The following is a 24,687-nucleotide window of genomic DNA, read 5'->3' as shown; positions in this document are numbered from 1 at the left end:
TGAACAAACCTAACATTTTTATGAAGTTTTGACTTTTGGCCAGAAGATAAAATGTCCAAAATATACATATATACACACAAACTCCAATTCTTAACCTCTTTAAATTCTCTAATTCTAGAAATGGCTTTTTGATTTGTCTTTTAAAAAAAAGTGTGCAATATACTTGTATTTGTGTCTGAATTAAGAAACAATAAATGTTAAGTGAGAAAAATGTTCAGAATGGTACTAATCTACTTAGATTATGTACACGACCTTTGAATATTCATGAAAACCAGTTTAACTGTCCCTCACCTTAAAAGCATATTTTCGAAGTGACCCAGGAAGTATATTTAACCATTTACAAAAACAAAACTTCTAACATGCACTTTAAAAAAATCATGGTCTTATTTACCTGCATATTTGTCCACAAGAAAGGTATACATTAAAAAATATTGCTCAAAAACATAAAAATATATATTATCTCTTTCCTTTTTCCATTTAGGCATATAAATATTTTACTGAAGAAAATGCATCATTTAACAAACAAATGCAAAAATTGCTTTATATAAAGTGTGGTTCTCTGCTATTTAGCAATATAAAGTATAAAATGATTACAATATAATTAGCTAGTAAAGAACTAAATTCAAGAGATCTGCAAACCAATACAGCAGTGAACAGTCCCTTATACAAAAGTCCATTAAGAAAAACTCAAGTCAATTCTGTAACAGGTTACATAAAAATCAGGACCAATAAATGCATTATAAATGCAAAAAAGCACTGCTTCATCAGCACATTCTTCAGTTGTGTTTGGACTAGATGCCAAACTTACTGTTCATTTTTCGGTTCATCTTGTTTTCCATTAAGCTCTTGATCAACTCTGTTTAATGAAAAATAATACAGATAATAAGTTATCAGCAAATGATCAATTTTCTTTTTAAAAATAATGACAAATTTTACCATAGATTATTATTCTGTTAAAAACAAAGCTTTGCAAAGAAGCAGACATAGTAAAAAGGTTACCAAACATTCTCCCAACCAGGAAAAGGTAACTTTTAAAGGCAAGAGGACACTGGCAAGAATGTGACTGCTGCTGCTGTTTTTTTCCTAAGAAGTATAAGATACTTCATATACAAATGCACATAAATTTTATTAGAAGTTCAAATTACAACAGGCATATTAAGATGTTGAACTGTAACATGGCTGGGGCAGGGAGCTAAGTGATCTGAGTGGCAGGAAAAATAACTTGTCAAAAACTATTTTGTTAACTGATATATTTAAATGCCACAACTGCCACCAACTGATCAATTTGTATTTTTAAGTTCAGTGATGAAAGTACATATTTATGGATGCCATAATTATTCTCCAGAATTTTACTGGTACACTAAGAATTTGAATGCTTTTCATTTATCTTGATAGTAAGAAGTCACAGAATTTAATAATCAGAAATATCTAGATGTAGATTAAAAATTAGGAGAATTATGTAATTAACCACAAGAAACTTACAGACAACCCTTCACAGATAATGTACAACAATTTATAACTATTATATTTGTATATTTTTATTTGTAGTACTTTGAATCACTGATGGAGTTTAAAACATCTTGGTATGATATATGAAGATACTTTTCACACTTGTTTCTATTATTATGACCAAAGCCTTGGCCTGTGGTAAAGCCAGATTAACAACATTTAAAAATATTAGTTATACTGGTATCAAAAATTTGAAAGGTACATATTCTTGATAAGGCATGCAATATATACATCAATCTTTTCAACATCTGAAATATCACTATGAACTAATTTCATAATTGCTTTATTTTAAAACTCTGTTCAAACATTTTAACAGTCAACATCTATCTGGCTACACTTACACTGAGTTGTTTGAAACCAACATCTAAAACTGCTATATTTAAGCATACTTAGCTCTGAATCTTCCTATCACCAGTACTCATTATAGAGATTTTACCTTGAGTAAGTTCCCCACAGGTAGCTTCTGTTAATTTGATATTAAAAACATGCCCTTCTATTTTTAAACTTGAATGTTGCCATTTTCAAGCTGACAAGGATTATTTTTCAAGGCTAAAGAAACTTTGTACAAAAACTAAGAAGTGCCTGAAAGATATATGTAATGATTCTATTTAAGGTTAAATAAAACAAAAGTTAAAAAAAAGTCAAGATAAAAAGAGTATTTGTAAGTTTCAAACAATACATTTAAATAAAAAGTACAATTCCACTTTTTTTCTGGTGCCTAAGTTACTTAACTAAGAATTTTGTAAAAAGATACAACACAGCAGATTTCATCCACAAAGGCAATCGTCTCGAAATCTATGAAGCAGCTGCCTTCAAAATATTCTATAATTACAGACTATATTTCAGCCAGTTGTCTGGCAAGTGCACACCAATGCCCTGAGAGGAGTGAGAAATGAGCAAGATCTAAAACCATTGTTCTTATCTCTATCTAAAAATGTTTAGCTGTAAAGTGTCATATAGAAATGTAAAGCTATGATTTGATCATGTGGTCAACTGAATTCTTGCTCATCAACAGAACCAAAATGTGTTTGAAGTTAAATGTGAAGTTAAGAATATTTCAGCTTTAATTCCTCACAGTGGTCCAAATAATAAATAAATCTCACGCCTTAACTCTTATGAAAGATTGTATGAATCTGTTTTGCTGATTTAATTGTCAATATTTTAAAAATCCATTAACAAGTCAGATCTAAATCCTGTACTTTTCTAAATTACTATATAAAATAGTACTAATTTATACCCTTGCCTTTCATCTTCTATGCTAACATATTAACAGATGACAGTCTGTTATGCTCAAAGCAGAAGTATTCAAAATTAAATTAAAGATGGAAAGCAGAGTGTTTAACTATCAAATGGTACATTGAACTTTTAGGTATTTTATCACATGGAGAATTTGACTAGTTAGCAGGCCATTGTTTAAGCATACAAGGAAATCAATGTTGGTTAGCCAAAGAATATCTGCATTGTAAATATAATTATCAACCCCAGGGGGGAAATCTGATATATTAAAAAAGAACATAAATATTTCAAAAGCACAAATTGGTAAGGTATTATAAGTAATTGATATTTCAAAGAGCATTCTTAGGAATTTACCATCTGTTATTTATACCAAAAGGAGGAAGGAGACGTGGTCTTTATTTTCTAACTGGCATTATTAAGTGGCCTTTATTTTCTAACTGGCCTTTATTTTCTATGTAGAGAGAATCCAAGCCACACTCAGCAGCACGAACTTTGGATTCACTGCATATATGGGTCCTGGGGTATATTTATATTTACAAATGCTGTTATCTTTGTCTACAAGCTAACCAACCGATAAGGAAGAGTTAGTCTGTGCAATGCAAATGGACTAGTCTAGATGCAACCCAGTCAAGGTGTGCATATACCTTTTCTTTTTCTTTTTTAACTTTTCTTCTTCATACCTTGGTGGGGAAGAGTTATTTTAGTAAATATACATGTTATGAAGATGAACAAAAATTAAAAAAAAAAAGGCTCTAACAACAAACTCAAGTTTGTAGGCAAACGCAAAAATACTTAATACACTATATAGAAAGTCAGAACTGACGTAAGAAACGTGGTGTTGATATATTCAACAAACTAAAACCTCAGATTATTAGAACAAAGAAACATTTTTCTACATTATAGCACTGTGATACTCAAGTATTTATGTTAACAGCCTTCTGCTAAGTCCTTCTAGAAGTTACATAAGTAAATTTGGTAAACAGAACAAATTACAGCCACTGAAAAGTATCAAGGTTAGGCTGATATAAATATATTTTATTTCCCTAGTAATATGATTATTTGATGCCATAATGAGCTTACTTAAATTTAAAGAGCAGCATGTTCAGGTGTGGAGAATGTGCTTTAGTACTGACCAATCAAGAATCATCTCTTAGACTGTCACTAGTCTTTAAAATTATAAATGAACCAAACCAGAAACAATTTCTCCTACTTCAACTGATACCCCAAAGAAAATGGTGACTTAAAAGGAAGGTGTTAAAAAGTGTCTTCTTCCCCCTTTTCTTCGTTATAAAAAAAAGAGCAGTTACAAAATATTTATAATATATGAAGGGAGAAAGAATAGGTGCCGAAATATTTACCTCTTGTATATCAAAATATAAAGATCCAAATACAATGAAATAAATAAAACACAACATACTGTTTTATGCATTCTGGTATTCCAACATATTCCATGGGGACAAGCTCTGCTAGTTCTGCCAAATTAAAGACGTATCTAATTTTTTGGCTGAATTTTGAGCTATAGAAAAAAATAAAGATAAATACCTTAATATTTTTGACCAACAGAATTGACAAAACATTCACACAAAGAGTTTGTAGATTTTTTTTTTTTTTTGAGTTAATGGCTCTCAGAAAATTACCTAATAAATGGTCTTGTAACAGCCAGAAGTGTTCTTATAAACCAAGAGGGATGTACAATGATTAGAGATTTTAGGTTTTTCCGTAACCTGGAGTTAAAAAAAAAAAAAAAAAGTTTGAAAAAACTCTACAAATTCTAATGCTAGAAGAAAAGCTAAGTCATCAATAAGTTTGTGCAAGTCTATACAAAAAACTGAAAAAAAAAAACAACAAAAAAACCCTCATTCAAGAGCTGTCATTTAGATATATTACTAAAGACAACAAAAGATAAAACAAAAAGCACTCCTAAATTGAAATGGCCCTTCCCACTGCCATGAAATTAATTCTACTTCATTCATATTTATTTTCACAGTGTAGCCTGTTATTAAACGTCTCCTAGTATACAACTTGTCTTCAGGACTCTGTCAGTCAGGGGTAGAGGTCAATGATGAATATAAAAGTAAGCTCTTTTCATTTCTCAGGAATGGAGGGGAAACTGTTACTGATTTCTTCAACAACATGAAAGGCACTGGGCAGGCAGAAAGATGAGAGGGGAAATCACCTAGGGAACAGGCAACATGAATCAGATCTAATGTATTCTTATGGAGTCTAAATGGAGAAGGAAATGGCAACCCACTCCAGTATTCTTGCCTGGAGAATCTCATGGACAGAGGAGCCTGGTGGGCTACAGCCCATGGGGTCGCAAGAGTCTGACACGACTTAGTGACTAAACCACCACCGCCAACACCAAGTCTAAAATTCTGATTGAAAGTTAAATGCATTATCCCAGAAAACTTAAAATGATGAAATAAAAACTGCTGTTTTATTGTTATAGTTTACACTTATCATAATCATTAAACACTAAAAAATTACATGAACCAGCCAATGTCATGTTCATGTATGAAGAGAAACCTATTCATAGACCTGAGTTGATTAAACTACTCTGAATTAGCTGTGGTCAAATCAAACCAAAGAGAGAATCAAAATTCCTTCTATCAGCATGCACGACTCTCAGAAGAATACAATTCTAGAGCTCACTCCAAAGAAAGATTACAGATAAATAAGCATCATAAATAACGAAATACAGTAAGCACTATGTGCTCAGTCATGGTCGATTCTTTGTGACCCCATGGACTGTAGCCCACCAGGCTCCTCTGTCCATGGACTTTTCCAGGCAAGAAACTGGAGTGGTTTGCCATTTCCTTCTTCAACTAAGCACTATAAATGAAGCAAAACCCAGAATGTAATAAAATAGGAAATGTACTGAATTCCCCATCCTTTCTCAAAATATAAACTATAGGAAAATGTCTGATGTGGTACAAAAGAGAAATAAAGAGCAATTTTATAAGTCTGAAAACAGAAACTTGCTATGAAATTAGTAAATGTAATTTATGAAGTAGATACATGGTACCTGTAAGTGGTAACAGAAAATAAATTTTAAACTAATAAGGACATTATAAAATTTATTCAGACTAGCTTTTAACTTGTATTTACAATACCTTCTATCAATTTGTTGATAGCATTTCCTGAGCCATCCCAGACTGGGCATTTTTCTTCGAGTTGTTGCACCATTTAAATAAACTATCATGTAGTTTTCTGCTACTAACAGCTCCAAAGTGCCAATAACATACCTATAAAAATAAAGTCTTAAACACTGCTATGCAGAACCAAACCAGGTTTATCCAAATAACACAATTCCCTTCCCTCTCCTTCACTGAAAGCAAAAATTCAAAACTCTATTAGTATTATTGCCTTTTAAAGAAAAAAAAAACAAAACTTCTTTCTTTTAGAAATACACATTGAAATGTTTATAGATGATAAATACTTTGCAGGGATTTGCTTCAAAATTATATCATGAGGGAAGTATTTATGGGAATAATGTATAAACTGATAATTGTGGAAGTGGGTGAGAGTTAGACAAAGATTTAATATATTTCTCTCTACCTTTGTATATGTTTGAAATTTCCCACAATAAAGCACTTAATGGGTCCTCAAATGTAAAATAAAGAAGTTGGAACAAATAATCTGTAATACCCCTTCCAGTTTTAGAATGACAGTTCTTCTGTTGAGTTGGAATAGTTTCAGAATGCCAAATAACAGACTTAAGGAACCAGAACCAGGATATTTACAATTTTTACCTAGCTAAATAAAGTGTACTTTCTTAGAGATCTGACTTACTCAGTTCTTTCCAAATATTGTGATGATCTACTTACTTAAAGAGATTGTCCATCAGGTATCTATAGTTAGGTTGACCACTTTCAGGCATAAAACAGACAGCAAACACAACAATGGCATTTAATCCATCTCCATAATACCCTGAAAAAGAAACCAGTATGATTACACTCTGAAGCCTTTTCAGGGGATATCATTTATAGTTGATAAATTATAGTGGTTTATGTTCCACACATTTCTGAATCAAAAAGTATATTTTTTGCTGTCATTGGTCTGACCTTGTATAGTCTTACAAAGATCTTTAAATCCTCTCTTGGGAGAGGGTGGGAAGATTTGGGAGAATGGCATTGCCAGTCCAGGTTTGATGCACAATACTGGATGCTTGGGGCTAGAGCACTGGGACGACCCAGAGGGAGGGTATGGGGAGGGAGGAGGGAGGAGGGTTCAGGATGGGGAACACATGTATACCTGTGGAGGATTCATTTCGATATTTGGCAAAACCAATACAATATTGTAAAGTTTAAAAATAAAATAAAATTTAAAAAAAAAATAAATAAATCCTCTCTTCTCAAAAACAATAAAATTTGATGAGGAAATGGTGGCCATATAAACCAGAAACCCACTTAAATTAGCATACTCAAAAAGCTAGCCCTATTTTATCAAGTAGACAGAATGATATAATCCAAGAATATACAACATCTGCAATAAAACATTCTTATGCAACTTTTTTTTACATGTAAATAGTACATGTAAAAATAGTTTCACATTCAGTGATGTCTAGCATTTTGTAGCTTTTAGGGTCTTACAAAGTAAGAAAAGATTATATCTCTGATATAAGACTAAATGAAGAAAAACAGCACTAAAACATGTTTTAATTATAATCTCTAAAATGTAAATGTTTTAATTATAATAGATATTAAGCTGTAACCAGCAACAAGTATTTCTGCTTTAACTTTCATTCCTGTTGTTTACAAACATGCACTGAACAGGTTGAACACTTCATTAGAATCTTCACAACCTTTCTTAACCCCTTAGTCACGAAACACATTGCAGTAACTCAGTAGGACAAAATGGCCCTAATTACTATTTTCTCTTAAATAAAGTGCTATGTCTCAAAAATATTAGGTTTAAACCATGAGGCAGGTCTCACAACTTGCTTCCAATGAATGGAGCTGAATTAATACATTATCTGTGGACTTCCTGATCCATATTATCCTGTTTTCTTCACTGCGTAAGACTAAACTAGGCAGAATAATGCAAATGCAAGCATTCACGTGATTTGTTTTCAAATGAATGAAGACCATAGAAATAAGCAGGAGAAAGCATTTGGCAGAGAGTAAATTAAGCAGAAATGACTATGTGAAAAAACCAATCTGCTTGACCTGTGTGGCACCTTGTCCTGCATTAGGAGGAATTCAGGTTATATGACAGGATCTACAGAGTAACATTCTGGTGCTATTTAGAGAGTGACTATGCAAACTTCTACATACAGGACAGTCAGAATGATAGAAATTATAGCTGTACTTCACAGCTTTTCCTATTTGACTTGTAAATTTCTTAAGGAACCAAGCCTTATATTTGTATATTCCAGAAATACACAAAGTACGTGTTCCATAAAAATGCAGAATGAATTCTCTACTTTGTGGTAAAGCTAAGTGATTTGTTCACAGTTTTAAGGTAAATTAAGAATCATATTTTAAAGGGCCAGGTTGTATTTATAAACACAAAGACTTGTACAACAATGCTCACAGCAGTTTTAATCATAATAGCTCAGACTGGAAAAATCTCACATGGCCCATCAAAATAGAGATGGATAAACAAATCAGCAGTAACAAGGAATGAACTGCAGATACATGCAACAGCAAGGATAAATGTCAAAATCATTACGCTGAGTGAAAGCAGACGAGTGTAAACTGTGATTCCAGATACAGGAAATTTCGTAACAGGCAAAACTAACCATGGGGTAGGCATTACAATAGTGGTTACTGCAGAGAGGGTATTCATTGAGAGGGAGTACCAGAGAATTTTCTGGGGCAATGAAAATGTTCTGTCTGTCTAGATAGTGTAGATTATATGAGTATATATGGTTATATAGGCATTTGTCAAAACTCAGTGAATTATGCACTTAAGATTAGAGCATTTCTAATGAAACAAGAAAGATAAATACTCTGTATCATTTGTATCTAAAATATCTAAACTCTCAGGAACAGAGATTAGAACGGTAATTACCAGAGATGGGATAAAAGGGGAAATAACAGTCAAAGTACAAACTTCCAGTCAGAAGATAAGTAATTTCTGGGGAGTAATGTACTACATGGTGACAACAGTTAACAGAGTTAACAATATCTATTATGTACTTAAAAGTTGCTAAAAGGGTAGTCTAGACCTAAATGTTCCGACCACAAATAAGAATTGGTAATTATGTGATGTGATGCAAGTGTTAACAAATGCTATGGTGGCAATCATTCCCAATACAGAATGCATCAAATCAACATATATTATACCTTAAACTTATATACAATGTTACATGTCAGTTTTCTCTCAATGAATCCTTAAACTTATATACAATGTTACATGTCAGTTTTCTCTCAATGAATATGGAAAATTAACAAAGGAATTTGCAAAGACTGTAAAAAGAAAACAAAGGATTAGAGTATTTTACTCCATATAAATTCAATTCAGTTCAGTCGCTCAGTCGTGTCTGACTCTTTGCGACCCCATGAATCACAGCACGCCAGGCCTCCCTGTCCATCAACAACTCCCGGAGTCCACCCAAACCCATGTCTATCGAGTCGGTGATGCCATCCAACCATCTCATCCTCTGTCGTCCCCTTCTCCTCCTGCCCTCAATCTTTCCCAGCATCAGGGTCTTTTCAAATGAGTCAGCTCTTCGCATCAGATGGCCAAAGTATTGGGGTATAAATGGATAAAAAGAGGAGAGTGTTAAGTCCCAGTTTAAGGGTGTTTAGGGATAAGGGTGGAGGGAGATAGTTTTCATTGTATACTCTTATACTTTTGGAACTTATTGTATGTGTATATTAACAATTTTTAAATGTTTTATTCTTTTACTTCAAGCCTGTTACATTTCTAAAAGGACACAATGTTTATTATACTTTCAAAATTATGTTAATATCTCAAAGGAAAGATTCTCTAAGCATTCAGATTCTGATAGCGTATTAAAAAATCTGAAAAATCTTTGGTAACTCTTACCTCCATGGCTGATAACTTTCTTATAGGGTTCAATTGCTTTCATATCAACCCTGTGGTCCTGTTCTCCAATTCTGAACATGCGCCAGCGTCGTCCATCTTCCTTTTCCTCTGCTGCTGTATATTCAGTAATTGAGCCTTTCCTAATAACTTCAGTAGTCTTGGGTTTTGGAAGATCATCTGTCAAAATAAAAGATTTTTGATTCATAGATTGTTACTTACACAATAAAAATCAAATTACATGTTAACCACTTTACTATCTAATTAGACTGTTCAGAGAATATTTTTTATTATAACTTCTGTGGAATATTTTTTAACTTTTTATTTTATATTGGGATATAATTGAGTAACAATGTTGTGAAAATTTCATATGTACAGCAAAGTGATTCAGTTATACATATACATGTATCTATTTTTTTTCCAAATTCTCTTCCCATTTAGGTTGTTACATAATATTGAGTAGAGTTCCCTGTTTGTGGAATTTTAAATATTTCTTCCATAATAGAGGAAAAGGCTTACTCTTGATATAAGGCCATTTTATTTTTGGAAATCATAGTTCTTTAACTTTTTTTGTATTGCTTAATTCAGAGGACCTAACTGCAGTACAATGTATATCTACAATTTGCAGATTCTGTTGACAACACTGTTCTTGACAGATAGTTACCACTATGTTAACTAAAGCAACTCACTGGGTGCGAGTGTTTTTTGTTGTTGAACACATAAATTATTCCCCAAACATTATAATACCAGATAGAAAGTGGTTAACAAGTCAATAGTTACTTCTCATTTGATCAGTTTCGTAAAGCAGAAAATTATTTGATAATATTCCAAAGTGTACATGCAAAAGTCTATTTTAAATTGACATTAGCCAAAGCACAAGCACCAGTGATCAGGTATGATTTACACCTTAAGGTTGCATTTTAGCTGATTTTTCATGATGTAATGAATTTCAAAATTTTAGTATCACAGTCCTTACCAAGAAATGGGGGAAGGGGAAACCTACTGTATGTTAGTTGTCTGTTTCCAAGACAAAGTTGTTAACGGAAAATATCCTTCCAGGAAATGACTACAGCAGCATTAAAGAAAGAAGAGACAAAACACATAGGCAGAAAACTATTTCAGTATCTTTATAAAATATTGTTTACTACTGGATTGCTTATTGAACCAGTAAAATGGGGAAGAAAAAAGAACAAAAGATAAAGTACATTAAGAATCTTACTCTTTATTGTGGATAACATACCTAGTGCTAAACTTTTGCTTGGAAGCAAAGGTCACTTAAAAGATGAAATATATATATATATAAAAATTATTCCCAACTACAAAGATACTAGACAGCAATTATCTAACTAAAGGAAGCATGCAAAGCAAAACACATGCCAATTCCTTTCAATTCCAAATAGCTAATGATAACAAATCTAAGAGTGGAGTCAAGGAGACCACATTAGTTCAAGCTGGTCATTTACAAAGTGCAGCACTATCAGATGAACCCACTAAAAAAAAAAACTCAAAAAACACACCTCTAAACCTTCCCTATAGAACTCCCTCTCTGCAAATTCTTAACTACTTTTAAGAATTCCCTAAAATATGTTTTTCAGTGCTTTCCCTCTCAGTTGATTGACTGAATAAAAGAACACGCTGTAATTATCAAGCAATATATGGAAGCAAAATGGAAAGACATAACTTTATAGCACTAGGCAATTAAAATAAAGCCACATGTAATCTACTATAAACAGTTTGGAAAGCCATAATATTCAACGTTAGCCAAATTTTGTATCTTTACAACCTATACATGAACTTTAGAACTGATAATATCTTATTTCAATAAAATCCCTTAATCATTGATTTTAGTTGGTTTCATGGTCAAGTGAAAATGCCACTATGTATATACATGAACACAATCATTAATAAAGGTCAGGTAAAATCAATGAAACACCTACCTTCCCACTCAAATTCATTACTGTCCTCCGATGGCGTATCTAAGTCATCTAAGTCAATCTCCCCACTTTCATCCAAATCATCTGACAACACAGAGCCATCACTAGGGTCCAGAGTTAGGCTAATGTCGGGAGCCATTAGTTTCTTTCTCACTTTATTGCCATTAACTTCTAGTGAGCCTGGAATGGTTAAAAAGAAAAATCAAAGATATATTTAGAAAAAATGCTTACATCCATAAATCGAATAAGGGAACTTTAATCACTTTATTCTTGAGAAAATAACATTCATTAAACAATTCCAAAGCCCTTACTTACAAACTTTGGACTTTGATCACTACTGCTTCTGTATCACAGCAAGCTGACACATCCCAGTAAGGATATGCCTTTTTAAAAAACAGAAGCAGAACTTACAGTCACTATTTACTACTAAAAATCATCTTCCCTCTCTCCTTCATGATCAAAATTTCTAAACCCAAGGGTATGTTTTTGCAAAGTATTCCAAAGCATTCCAAAAATGCTTTCCTAAACAGTCAACTTACCCTTTGGCACCCTATGATGGAACAAGAACGGAGTATAATTTATATCTTGACAAAGTGTGTTAGAAAGAAATACCACAGATAAAAGTCTATTTTCTAAGTGTCAAGTTCTTACCAGGCTGACTCTCTGGTCCAGTTACAGCTAATATATCTGCTTCAATACTATCATCTTCTGGTAAAGGTCTAAAACACACAGACATAATTTTTAACCCAGAAATTAAAAAAATAAAAAATCTTTTGACATTCAAAGATCTATTAAAATAGCTTATAGAAACAATTATGCGGAAAACTGAATAAAGCAATGTTTCTTTAAGCTTGAGTAATTTACAAACTACTGTTAAAGAAAAATTTCAAACTGTCTCACTTGATTTACATATCTATATAAGTAACACATAAAAGTAGGTATATAATCCCTATGTAACAGCTCTTAAATACAACTACAGAACAAATTTAAAAAATCATTACTTTACAATATACTTCAAATGCATGAATTTAATGGGATGTACAATACAATGTACGATGAAGCTAAACTGTCACTTATTGAGGGAATATGAAAATGACGATTGTACGTTTTTGAGCTCAGCATTTCTATATTATGATTATCATGCTGTGCTATGCAATGACTCAGTACTCTCCACCAGCTGTTCCTATTCCAACTGCTAAGTAATCTTCTTATGCACTGAGATGGTCTTCTAACCAAAATGGCATGGACCCCTTAAACATATGGTCTGCCTTTGCTCTCTTTCTCTTACCCTAACCAGTGCCGACAGAACTGTAAACACACAAATGTGTCACGGTCACTCACCAGATAATATAGAAAGCTTTCCTTGTCTAACTTAACAAGTTTTTGTCTTAAAATAAACGCATAAAATGTAATGCTTCCTGCAGGCTTCTAAAGACCATCTTCCTCTAGAAATCCTGAAGACTCTATTACTAGTCCTTAATGAACATTTTGCAACACTGGGTTTCTTTAAGGAGTCCGATCAATATTCATTTAGTAAGTGACACCTCAGTAAAGAAGTAGTGAAGTTCTGTTTTGAATTTGTTTTCATTTAAAAACATTGCTCACATTGGAAAATCTTCATCTTGCCATTCTTCCTTAAGTTCTACCCCCTCCATCCTCAGTCTGGATTCAATGTCAACTACAAACTCCTGATAATCGACAGTACCAAAATCCTGTTAAAAAAGGAGAGAGAGAGAAAGAAAAAAATTCATAGGCTTATTTTCCACATTATCTGTTGAAAAGATGCAATAATCTTATATTTGAGTTCATACTTTCACCCTGGTTATGAAATAACTTTAGTGGGTTGCAACTACTACTTTCCATTCCCCTCCCCCACCCCAAGAATTAGAAAAGAGTCAGAGTATATATATTCTAGAAATTACCGTTTGTGATAAGGGTGCTGTGGAGTGAAGTACTTATTCTACATGTATACATACATGTGTGTGTCCAGGAAATGATTTACCATTTATTAGGTACTGTGAATTATGGAAAAGCAATTTTGGGGCTGAGGGACACAAATAATAAAACTAAATATATTCTCTATTCTAGACCCATCATCAAATTCTCTGTCCTTTGGAGAGAGGTTAATTCTGGAAATTGAACACTAGTAACTAGCATTTATACTCTTAATTCAGCAGAGCCCAAGTGGTGAGCTGTCTCTTATATTTACTTCTCCACAGTTCCAATGCCACGATTTCTGAGCCACTTAAAGAGGGCTATTCAGCACCTGTTCAGTAAATGAATTATGCCATATTTTTATTTCATATCTATACCAAGCTTTTCTCATGTAGTTTAGCATGAGTTTTCAGACACTGATCTTAGTGAATATTTCTATTCACGCAACCACATGCTTTAACTTAGTTTCAGTTTTTCTAAGGAAGGATATGGGTGTTACTATCCTCAGTTTATGAAATGACGGATCTAGAGTTTGCCAAGGTTGATGGAATATGAAAGAGAGGTTTAAATATATTTAAGAAATCATTAAGGTCAACTGGTTAGCAGTACAACAAAAACTGTGGCAACCTGAAGGGGCAGGAGGTATAAACGGAATATCTGATTTACTTACAGTAGAGTAAGTCAATAGATGAGTAAACTTAACTTTAAAAAGTGAAGTAACTCCTGAGAAATCTGTATGCAGGTCAAGAAGCAACAGTTAGAACCGGACATGGAACAACAGACTGGTTCCAAATTGGGAGAGGAGTAAGTCAAGATTGTATATTGTCACTTTGCTTATTTAACGTATATGCAGAGGACATCATATGAAATCCCTGGCTGGCTGAAGCACAAGCCAGAATCAAGACTGCAGGGAGAAATATCAATAACCTCAGATACGCAGATGACACCACCCTTATGGCAGAAAGTGAAGAGGAACTAAGAGCCTTTTGATGAAAGTGAAAGAAGAGAGTGAAAATGATAGCTTAAAACTCAACATTCAAGAAACTAAGATCATGGCATCCAGTCCCATCACTTCATGGCAAATAGACGGGGAAACAGTGGAAACAGTGACAGACTTGATTTTCTTGGGCTCCAAAATCACTGCAGATGGTGACTGCAGCCATGAAATTAAGACTCTTGCTCCCTAGAAGAAAAGCTATGACCAACCTAGATAGCATATTAAAAAGCAGAGACATTACTTTGCCAACAAAGGTCCATACAGTCAAAGCAATGGTTTTTCTGGTAGTCGTGCATGGATGTGAGAGATGGACCATAAACAAAGCTGAGTGCCAAAGAACTGATGCTTTTGAACTGTGGTGTTGGAGAAGACCTGCGAAGTCCCTTGGACTGCACGGAGATCAAACCAGTCAATTGTAAAGGAAATCAGTCCTGATTATTCATTGGAAGGATTGATTCTTGAGCTGAAACTCCAATACTTTGGCCACCTGATGTGAATAACTGACTCATCGGAAAAGACCCTGATGCTGGGAAAGACTGAAGGCAGGAGAAGAAGGGGATGACAGAGGATAAGATGGTTGGATGGCATCACCGACTTGATGGACATGAGTTTGAGCAAGCTCCAGGAGTTGGTGAGGGACAGGGAAGCCTGGTGTGCTGCAGTCGATGGGGTCGCAAAGAGTTGGACACAACTGAGTGACTGAACTGAACTGAACACATACATCTCAAGAGACAGAAAGTATTACTAGTTATCACTAGAAGTTTTAAAACAGAGGTAAAAGTGATTGACACCAGTGGAAGAAGAAGGTGAGATGGGGAGAATGAGGCTTTTCACAGTAAATCCTTCTAAATTATTTAAGTTTTAAAACCATGTATGAGTAACCAGTGGTCATGTTTAATGGTTGCCTATCTGCTGTGTCATTATAACATTCAAAAGATACACAAAGCTGTAGCAAAAAACCATTGTGTTCCAGAACAACAATAACAAAATTACATAGAAGTTTTCTAAAGTGTTAGATTTCACACAATAAACTAAATTCTTATTTCTGCCAAGACTGGGAGGCTTTTTTCCCAGTTTGAATTCTTACTTAGGCTTAAGAGTTTCAAAAATCTTTAAAAGGTTTACATTTTTTAGGAGCCACTTGCAAACAGAAAAAAAAGCAAATGCTGTCTTTTCTTCATCAACATATTTGCTAGGAAAAGTCAGTTAATTTATATGTAGGAATAAGGCATTTTTAATTCTCTGGGAAAAACTTAAGCAATTTTGAGAAATGAATGGAAAACACACTTAAAATACAATAATCTTGACTTATTTAAACCTTTGATATTCACTATAAAGTGAACTAATGTTTTATCCTAGATTTAATAACCAGAGAAGTTTCATTATTTAGTCTCACATTTGTACTGGGTGTTGGAAAAATAACAGGACGCTCTCAGTATTTTTTCAAATACTTCACATACTCAAAAATATTTAATATTTCAAAAATATAAGCAGTGACTGGAGGTTGCTACCTCTATGTTTACAACATCTAGCACAGTGTCTGGCACTAACAAGCCTGTAAATACTAGTTAAATTGAAAAATAAATATTTAATTGTAAGGTGTAACACTGAATAATAAGCATTTGCTTTGCTCAACCTCAAGCTTATTTTTCTAATTAAACTACATAAATAGGCTTCCTGCTAAGTCTTACACCTCAATAAAGACTAGTGAAAATATTTGGGGCAACTAACATACTGTCCATTTCTGCTGGTAAAAATATCCCATGTTTGTAAGAGAAAACACACACCTTGTGCAATTCTAAAAGATAAACCATGTCTTTTAGCTATTTTACCACCTCAGTAAGTCTATTACGTGAAAATACTACTTTAAACACAGAGAACCAGAATCTGTCAGCTAACTAAGCTGATTCATTCAATTTTTACTTTAATATCATTGAGTCACATGATGTTAATACACCCCAGCATGTGGACATGGATATTTAGTTTGGGAATAATTACTGAAGTTTGTTAAACAGGACCTAGAGGTAGAGAAAAATAGGTTCCCTCTTAATCATTTCATCACAAATTTTAGAGGGAAAAACATTGATACACCAGGTAAAGTTTAAACTAGGCAAAGTTACAAAGTCCTTGAAAGATGACTGTTCTTAGAACCACATTATCAGCAGTTGTAAGAACAGGAAGCAAGAAAGGAGCAATACAAGCACTACAACTCTGAAGGAAATCAGGATATCGCTGACTCACAATATAAATAAATCAGAACGGGGAAGTAACAGTTTAAGATGCTAACTGTCAAAACAACCAAATGCAACAGGAATCACTTGATTTCTCAACAAACTTGTGGTAGCAGTGGCACATTATTACTTATGCCAGTTATCAGTGGTGGTGATAGAGATAAATTCAAAACGGTATAGCTGACTTCAGTGAGGTGTGGTGGTAAATTCAACCCAGATGAAACTGGGGATTTCCTCATGCATCCTAACAATATAAGTAAAAATTAAATATTAAGATCATATTTAGAAATGCCCAAATTATAACTTAAAATTTTACATGACAACTTCACTATTATGTAGTTTAACACAGATGGTGGAATAAGTGCTAGTAGTCAACATGTACACTCAAATCAATTTTGTTCGGCAAAAGGACATGCTTAGGCAAGCCTTTCACATCCCCATTTAAACGAAAGGACCTTGTTCCAAATGTTCATGTTCACATTTTCCTATGAAGCTGGTAGTACTGGTAGCACACAGAAAATACTTTCGGCCAGCCTGTATGTTCAGGAAGGTCACCGATCCACCTCTGTAAAGATCCTACATGCCTGCTTCTCATTGTTTCCTTGAGAGCAGAGGCATGTAGGTTTTTAAGAATGAAATGACACAAAGATACTAACAGCTTAGAAGGGCTATTCTCAAAAAGACCAGAAATAACAAGCAGCAGTGAGGGTGTGGAGAAAAGGAAATCCTTGGTGGGAATGCAAACTGGTGCAGCCACTATGGAACACAGGAAGGAAGTTCCTCAAAAAATTGAAACCAGAATTCCGGTACAATCCAGCAATTCCACTTTGAGTATTCATCAGAAGGCAATTAGAACACTAATTAGAAAAGATGTGTGTACCCCCATGTTCACAGCAGCATTGTTTACAATAGCCAAGATATGCAAGTAACCTAAGTATTCACTGGTGAATGAATGGATAAACACACACACAGGAATATTATTCAATCATTTAAAAAATCTGCCATCTGCCACAACATGGGTGGACCTTGAAGGCATTATGTAACATAAGTAAAGTAAGTCAGAAAGAGAAAGACAAACACGTTATGATCTCACTTATGTGTGTGTAATCTTAAGAAAACAAAACAGAAAAAGCTTATAGACAGCGAACATACTGGCAGTTGCCAGAGGTGGAGGGTGGAAAGTGGGTGAAATGGATGAAAGGCGTAGAAAGGTATAAACTTTTAGCTGTAAGTTAGTTCTGGAATGGAGAAGCAAACGGCAACCCACTCCAGTGTTCTTGCCTGGAGAATCCCAGGGACGGGGGAGCCTGGTGGGCTGCCGTCTATGGGGTCGCACAGAGTCGGACACGACTGAAGCGACTTAGCAGCAGCAGCAGCAGCAGTTCTGGAAAGGTACAGCATGGTTAGTATCACTGTATTAGATATATGAAAGTTGCTAAGACAGTAAATCTTTAAAGTTCTCATGATAAGAAAAAAATTTTTATAACTAAATATGGTGATGAATGTTAAGTAGACTTATTATATGTATTTGGCAATGTATACAAATATCAAAATCATGATGTTGTATACATAAAACTAAAAAAAAGTTATCTGTCAATTACATACCTCAATTAAATGTGATACCCTATCAGAAATGTTAATACAAAATTCAAGAAAAATTACAATAGCGCTGTTTCTCACAATTGTGAAGACAAAGCACAGTACAATTATGCCAACCATAAAAGGTACATTGATTGTATTATCAGTATGCAGAACATACTGGAGAGCTCTGAGACCTTTAAGAATATTAAAGTCTAATAACTGACTTATAATACTTTCTAGAGTTACAAATATTAGATGTAATATAAAAGTATAACTTTGGAATATTATTATCATCACATTATACTAGCACTCTGCTTTATAGAGTGTAAGCTTAAAATGACATCTTTTGATCCACAGTCAGCCAAGGTTGAATTATCTCATCTGGCTATACATATACTTCCTTTCTTAGGTGTCTTTTTCCATTGCTGCTCCTTCTGTGAGCATTACACCAGAAGAATGAACAGAACCATTTTCCAAACAGTGCTTTTCCCATTTAATGCTGTTGCTGCTGCTGCTAAGTTGCTTCAGTCGTGTCCAACTCTGTGCGACCCCATAGACGGCAGCCCACCAGGCTCCACCGTCCCTGGGATTCTCCAGGCAAGAACACTGGAGTGGGTTGCCATTTCCTTCTCCAATGCATGAAAGTGAAAAGTGAAAGTGAAGTCGCTCAGTTGTGTCTGACCCTCAGGGACCTCAAGGACTGCAGCCTACCAGGCTCCTCCGTCCATGGGATTTTCCAGGCAAGAGTACTGGAGTGGGGTGCCATTGCCTTCTCCGTTCCCATTTACTAACTCTTCGTATATCCATCTCATACATTCCAACCAAAAATTCTGTATCACATATAAAATATGGGGTTATTATCCCCATTTTAGCCTATATTTGAGGCAAATAACCACATCCTGGTTTCCAGGTTAGACCTAGATTGTTTCTAATACAGCACTGTCTCCAGTTCACTGGCAACTTTCTACAGAATAAGCCTGTCAAGCTAGATTTGGCTAAACTTAGCTTCAAAGGTTTGGAGAAGGCAATGGCACCCCACTCCAGCACTCTTGCCTGGAAAATCCATGGACGGAGGAGCCTGGTAGGCTGCAGTCCATGGTGTCGCTAAGAGTCGGACACGACTGAGCAACTTCCCTTTCCCTTTTCACTTTCATGCATTGGAGAAGGAAATGGCAACCCACTCCAGTGTTCTTGCCTGGAGAATCCCAGGGACGGGGGAGCCTGATGGGCTGCCGTCTCTGGGGTCACACAGAGTCGGACACGACTGAAGTGATCAGCAGCAGCAGCAGCTTCAAAGGTTCTGTAATGCCTAAAGACACCAGTAACACTAACTTACGATGATTGAGTTCAAGTCCTATGTTTGCAGAAGGAGACCTGTCATACTTCCTGTCTAAAACTAAAAATATTATGCTGCAACAGAGATTATGAAAATTAAAAAGAGTGTGTGGAGACAATGTAAAATGATAAGAACTAAGGAGAAGATATGCAAGATCATCAAGAAAATGGTCTATAGGATAACTAGATACAGTAACTTTAGTTAAAATTCTGAGGAAACATCCATTTACAAATTGTAGAAATTCCTATACAATTTTAGATAAAGAATACGTTAAATTTTAAAAGTTAAGTAGTTAAGCATTAGGAGAAGCAGCCTGATTCTTTTTTTTTTTAAAGGTGAAGATGGGGGGAAAAAGCAACATCAAAAATCAATCACACATTTCATTAAACCATATGGAAGGCGCTAAGACTACCTGGATGACTAAAGCCGTGCTCTCAAAGAGCTTGCCAGAGCACAGCAGACCAAGGGGAAGTTTCAAATCGACGTAATAGACGCAAATAAATTTCTGATTTAATATGCGTTGGTCTAGCAGATTATCCATGGCATCAGGTGCACCAAGGAAACCCAAGCTACCTGTGCTAGCTATTTAAGTAAAAGATAGTGTCCATGCAGGAACTCAGCTTTTCACGAATCAAGGTCCATTACAAATGCCGCTTCCTTGTCTATTCCCCAAGGGTGTGGAGCATGTTAGACATCCAAGTTCCTTTGTTCTGTACCAGGACCGACGCTGGTGAGAAATAAGGGACTAACAGGGCCCAGTGACTGCACCCAGACGGGGAAGTGTGCAGGGGGCGAGAAGAGGGCAGGTTCTCAGCCGAGCACAACCACCACGAATGGAAAAGGGTTGGGAGAAGAGGGGGAAGCAAGGGTGGCAAAAAGCAAACAGAAGCCTGGCCAAGGGCGGGGGCCAAAGCGGGGCGGGGATCCGGGAAGCGCCTCCGGGCAGTTTCTAGGGCGCCTCCCATAACGGATAAAGCTCGGGGCTTCCTTTCTCGGACCGCCCCGGGTGTGCGCCCTTCGGCAGGCCCCGAAGGCCTGTTCTCAGCTCAGACCCGCCGGCCCCCAGCCTTCCCGAGGGGCACTTACCCCGGAGGAAGCCTTGGCCTCCTCGTCTTCTTCGCCCCTCCAGGCCGGCGACGTGGGGCTGACGGCCAGGTCGCAGAAGGTAGCGCCGAGCGCAGCCTGCTCCTCTCTGACGGCAGCGAGACCCGGGCCCAGCCCCTGAGCCACAGCGGCAAGTACAGCGGCCGACCCGGATACAGAGAGCCGCTCCGAAGGAAGTGACAACACCCCGACCTTCTCCAGACCCCGCAGCTGGAGGAAGCCCAGGCAGAGGCGTGGCGTCTTGTGAGTCCCTCCCCACGCCCACACCCTCAGTGGCGGCAGGCGGGGCCGGGAAGGAGGAACTAACGCTCCCGCCAGCTTTCTGCTTTCTCCAGCAGCTTGGACAGCGGAGCTGTCAAGCGTTTATGTTAGGTTGGCAATCATTTACACATCTGCAGGAGCTTCCTCTTCCTGCGCTGGGCCACTGCCCTTGAGCCTCAAAGAGCCATTTTTATATTCTTTATGTTGGCTTTACTGATCATTATGATTTACACTATATAATAAAATGGATGCAAAAAGGGGAGGAAAAATAGTTGATGTCTCATTGGGGAAGTAAAACTCAGAAAAACCCTTCAGTTCAGTTCAATTCAGTCGCTCAGTCGTGTCCGACTCTTTGCGACCCCATGACTTGCAGCACGCCAGGCCTCCCTGTCCATCACCAACTCCCAGAGTTAACCCAAACTCATGTGCATCAAGTCAGTGATGCCATCCAGCCATCTCATCCTCTGTCATCCCCTTCTCCTCCTGCCCCCAATCCCTCCCAGCATCAGAGTCTTTTCCAATGAGTCAACCCTTCACATGAGGTGGCCAAAGTATTGGAGTTTCAGCTTTAGCATCATTCCTTCCAAAGAACACCCAGGACTGATCTCCTTTAGAATGGACTGGTTGGATCTCCTTGCAGTCCAAGGGACTCTCAAGAGTCTTCTCCAACAACACACTTCAAAAGCATCAATTCTTTGGCACTCAGCTTTCTTCACAGTCCAACTCTCACATTCATACATGACCACTGGAAAAACCATAGCCTTGACTAGATGGACCTTTGTTGGCAAAGTAGTGTCTCTGCTTTTGAATATGCTATCTAGGTTGGTCATAACTTTCCTTCCAAGGAGTAAGCATCTTTTAATTTCATGGCTGCAATCACCATCTGCAGTGATTTTGGAGCCCCCCCAAAATAAAATCTGACACTGTTTCCACTGTTTCCCCATCTATTTCCCATGAAGTGATGGGACCAGATGCCATGATCTTCGTTTTCTGAATGTTGAGCTTTAAGCCAACTTCTTCACTCTCCTCTTTCACTTTCATCAAGAGGCTTTTGAGTTCCTCTTCACTTTCTGCCATAAGGGTGGTGTCATCTGCATATCTGAGGTTATTGATATTTCTCCTGGCAATCTTGATTCCAGCTTTTGCTTCTTCCAGCCCAGCATTTCTCATGATGTACTCTGCATTTGATTGTATAGATCATAATCAACTGGAAAATTCTTAAAGAGATGGGAATACCAAACCAGTGTGACCTACCTCTTGAGAAATCTATATGCAGGTCAGGAAGCAACGATTAGAACTGGACATGGAACAACAGACTGGTTCAAAATTGGGAAAGGAGTATGTCAAGGCTGTATATTGTCACCCTGCTTATTTAACTTATATGCAGAGTACATCATGCAAAATATTGGGCTGGATGACTCATAAGCTGGAATCAAGATTGCGGGGAGAAATATCAACAACCTCAGATACTCAGATGATACCACCCTAATGGCAGAAAATGAAGAGGAACTAAAGAGCCTCTTGATGAGGGTGAAAGAAGAGGTGAAAAATCTGGCTTAAAACTCAGCATTCAAAAAGCTAAGATCATGGTATCTGATCCATAGATGGGGTAAAAATGGAGACAGTGATAGAGTATTTTCCTGGGCTCCAAAATCACTGCAGATGGTGAGTGCAGCCATGAAATTAAAAGATGCTTACTCCTTGGAAGAAAAGCTATGACCAACCTAGACAGCATATTAAAAAGCAGAGACATCACTTTTCTGACAAAGGTCCATATTCAAAGCTATTGTTTTTCCAGTAGTCATGTATGGATGTGAGAGTTGGACCATAAAGAAGACTGAGTGCTGAACAACTGTAGTGCTGAAGAAGACTTTTGAGAGTCCCTTGAACAGCACGAAAATCAGACCAGTCAATCCTAAAGGAAATCAACTCTGAATATTCATTACAGGGACTGATGGTGAAGCTGAAGCTCCAATACTATGGCTACCTGATGCAAAGAGCTGACTCATTGGGAAAGATCCTGATTCAGGGAAAGATTGAGGGCAAGAGGAGAATGGAACAACAGAGAATGAGATGGTTGGATGGCATCATCTACTCAATGGACATGAATTTGAGCAAGCTCTGGGAGTTGGTGATGGGCAGGGAAGCCTGGTGTGCTGTAGTCGATGGGGTCACAAAAGTCAGACATGACTTAGCAACTAAACAACAACAAACCTCAGAAAAATCCTTAGAGTTTGGTAAAATTGTCCTGGGTGAACAGCTTTATAACAGTACTTCTCAAATTGTTCCCAGAAAACTGGGTTCACCTCTTAGTCAGGATTGAGCCAAAAGATAACCAAGCTAAAGATCACAGGGAGGATTTCTTGCACCAAGCAAGCAGTATGCTAGGGAATCTTTCCCAAAGTAGTGTCTTCCAAACAGAGAAATTTTGGAAGTTTTAAGCCAAGGATTCATGCATGTGCATGAAGGGGCTTGATCAGAATATATTGCAACATAGAATTGGGGCAAAGTTTGACAGAGTCCAAGCTTTAGTGTCAGACTTTATTTTTGGGGGGCTCCAAAATCACTGCAGATGGTGACTGCAGCCATGAAATTAAAAGACGCTTACTCCTTGGAAGGAAGTTATGACCAACCTAGATAGCATATTCAAAAGCAGAGACACTACTTTGCCAGTAAAGGTCCCTCTAGTCAAGGCTATGGTTTTTCCAGTGGTCATGTATGGATGTGAGAGTTGGACTGTGAAGAAAGCTGAGCGCTGAAGAATTGATGCTTTTGAAGTGTGTTGTTGGAGAAGACTCTTGAGAGTCCCTTGGACTGCAAGGAGATCCATCCAGTCCATTCTGAAGGAGATCAGTCCTGGGTGTTCATTGGAAGGACTGATGCTGAAGCTGAAACTCCAATACTTTGGCCACCTCATGTGAAGAGTTGACTCATTGGAAAAGACTCTGATGTGGGAGGGATTGGGGGCAGGAGGAGAAGGGGATGACAGAGGATGAGATGGCTGGATGGCATCACTGACTCGATGGACATGAGTATGGGTGAACTCCGGGAGTTGGTGATGGACAGGGAGGCCTGGCGTGCTGCGATTCATGGGGTCGCAGAGTCGGACACGACTGAGCGACTAAACTGAACTGAAGCTTTAGTTGACTGAAGTCGTTTGATGGTGAGAAAAGGTCAATATCATCATTTCTTAGGTTCCCATTGATCTGTTGGTTGAGTGTTCAGGTTAATTTTTACCATTGCAACAGAACTGGGAGTCTTTACAATCGTCTTTGCTATTGTTTCTTCTTTTGCCAGATAATAGTCATTTGTTCTTCTGTTTCTTTAAGATCCTTATTACTCATAGTAGTGTATATATGTCAGTGCTACTTTCTCATTGACATATATACACCACCGTGTGTGAAACAGGTAGCTAGTGGGAAGCTGCCGTGTAGCACAGGGAGCTCAGCTCTGTGCTTTGTGAAGACCTCGTTGGGTGCGTTAGGGGTGAGATGGGTAGAGGGGAGTCTCAAGAGGGAAGGAATGTATGTTCACTTATAGGTAATGCATGTTCCTATATAGCAGAAATGA

General features: G+C 36.8%; 1 protein-coding gene across 1 annotated transcript; it reads right to left on the bottom strand.

The window, feature by feature from the left end:
* Positions 1 to 204: 204 nt before the first annotated feature.
* On the bottom strand, positions 205 to 21,034 carry BNIP2 (BCL2 interacting protein 2). Its single transcript, NM_001040534.2, has 10 exons — positions 20,839 to 21,034; positions 13,278 to 13,384; positions 12,324 to 12,391; positions 11,676 to 11,852; positions 9,742 to 9,918; positions 6,573 to 6,675; positions 5,859 to 5,990; positions 4,383 to 4,469; positions 4,163 to 4,261; positions 205 to 856 (listed from the first exon to the last, which is right to left on the bottom strand). Exons 2-10 carry the CDS (start codon positions 13,325 to 13,327, stop codon positions 805 to 807), a joined length of 945 nt encoding a protein of 314 aa, NP_001035624.2. The 5' UTR covers positions 13,328 to 13,384; positions 20,839 to 21,034; the 3' UTR covers positions 205 to 804.
* Between the last annotated feature and the right edge of the window lie 3,653 nt (positions 21,035 to 24,687).

Source organism: Bos taurus, chromosome 10 (assembly GCF_002263795.3).
Source record: "Bos taurus isolate L1 Dominette 01449 registration number 42190680 breed Hereford chromosome 10, ARS-UCD2.0, whole genome shotgun sequence".
Classification (NCBI taxonomy): Eukaryota; Metazoa; Chordata; class Mammalia; order Artiodactyla; family Bovidae; genus Bos; species Bos taurus.
The sequence above is the reverse complement of the archived record's forward strand: the minus strand, read 5'-3'. Positions and strand labels throughout refer to the sequence as shown.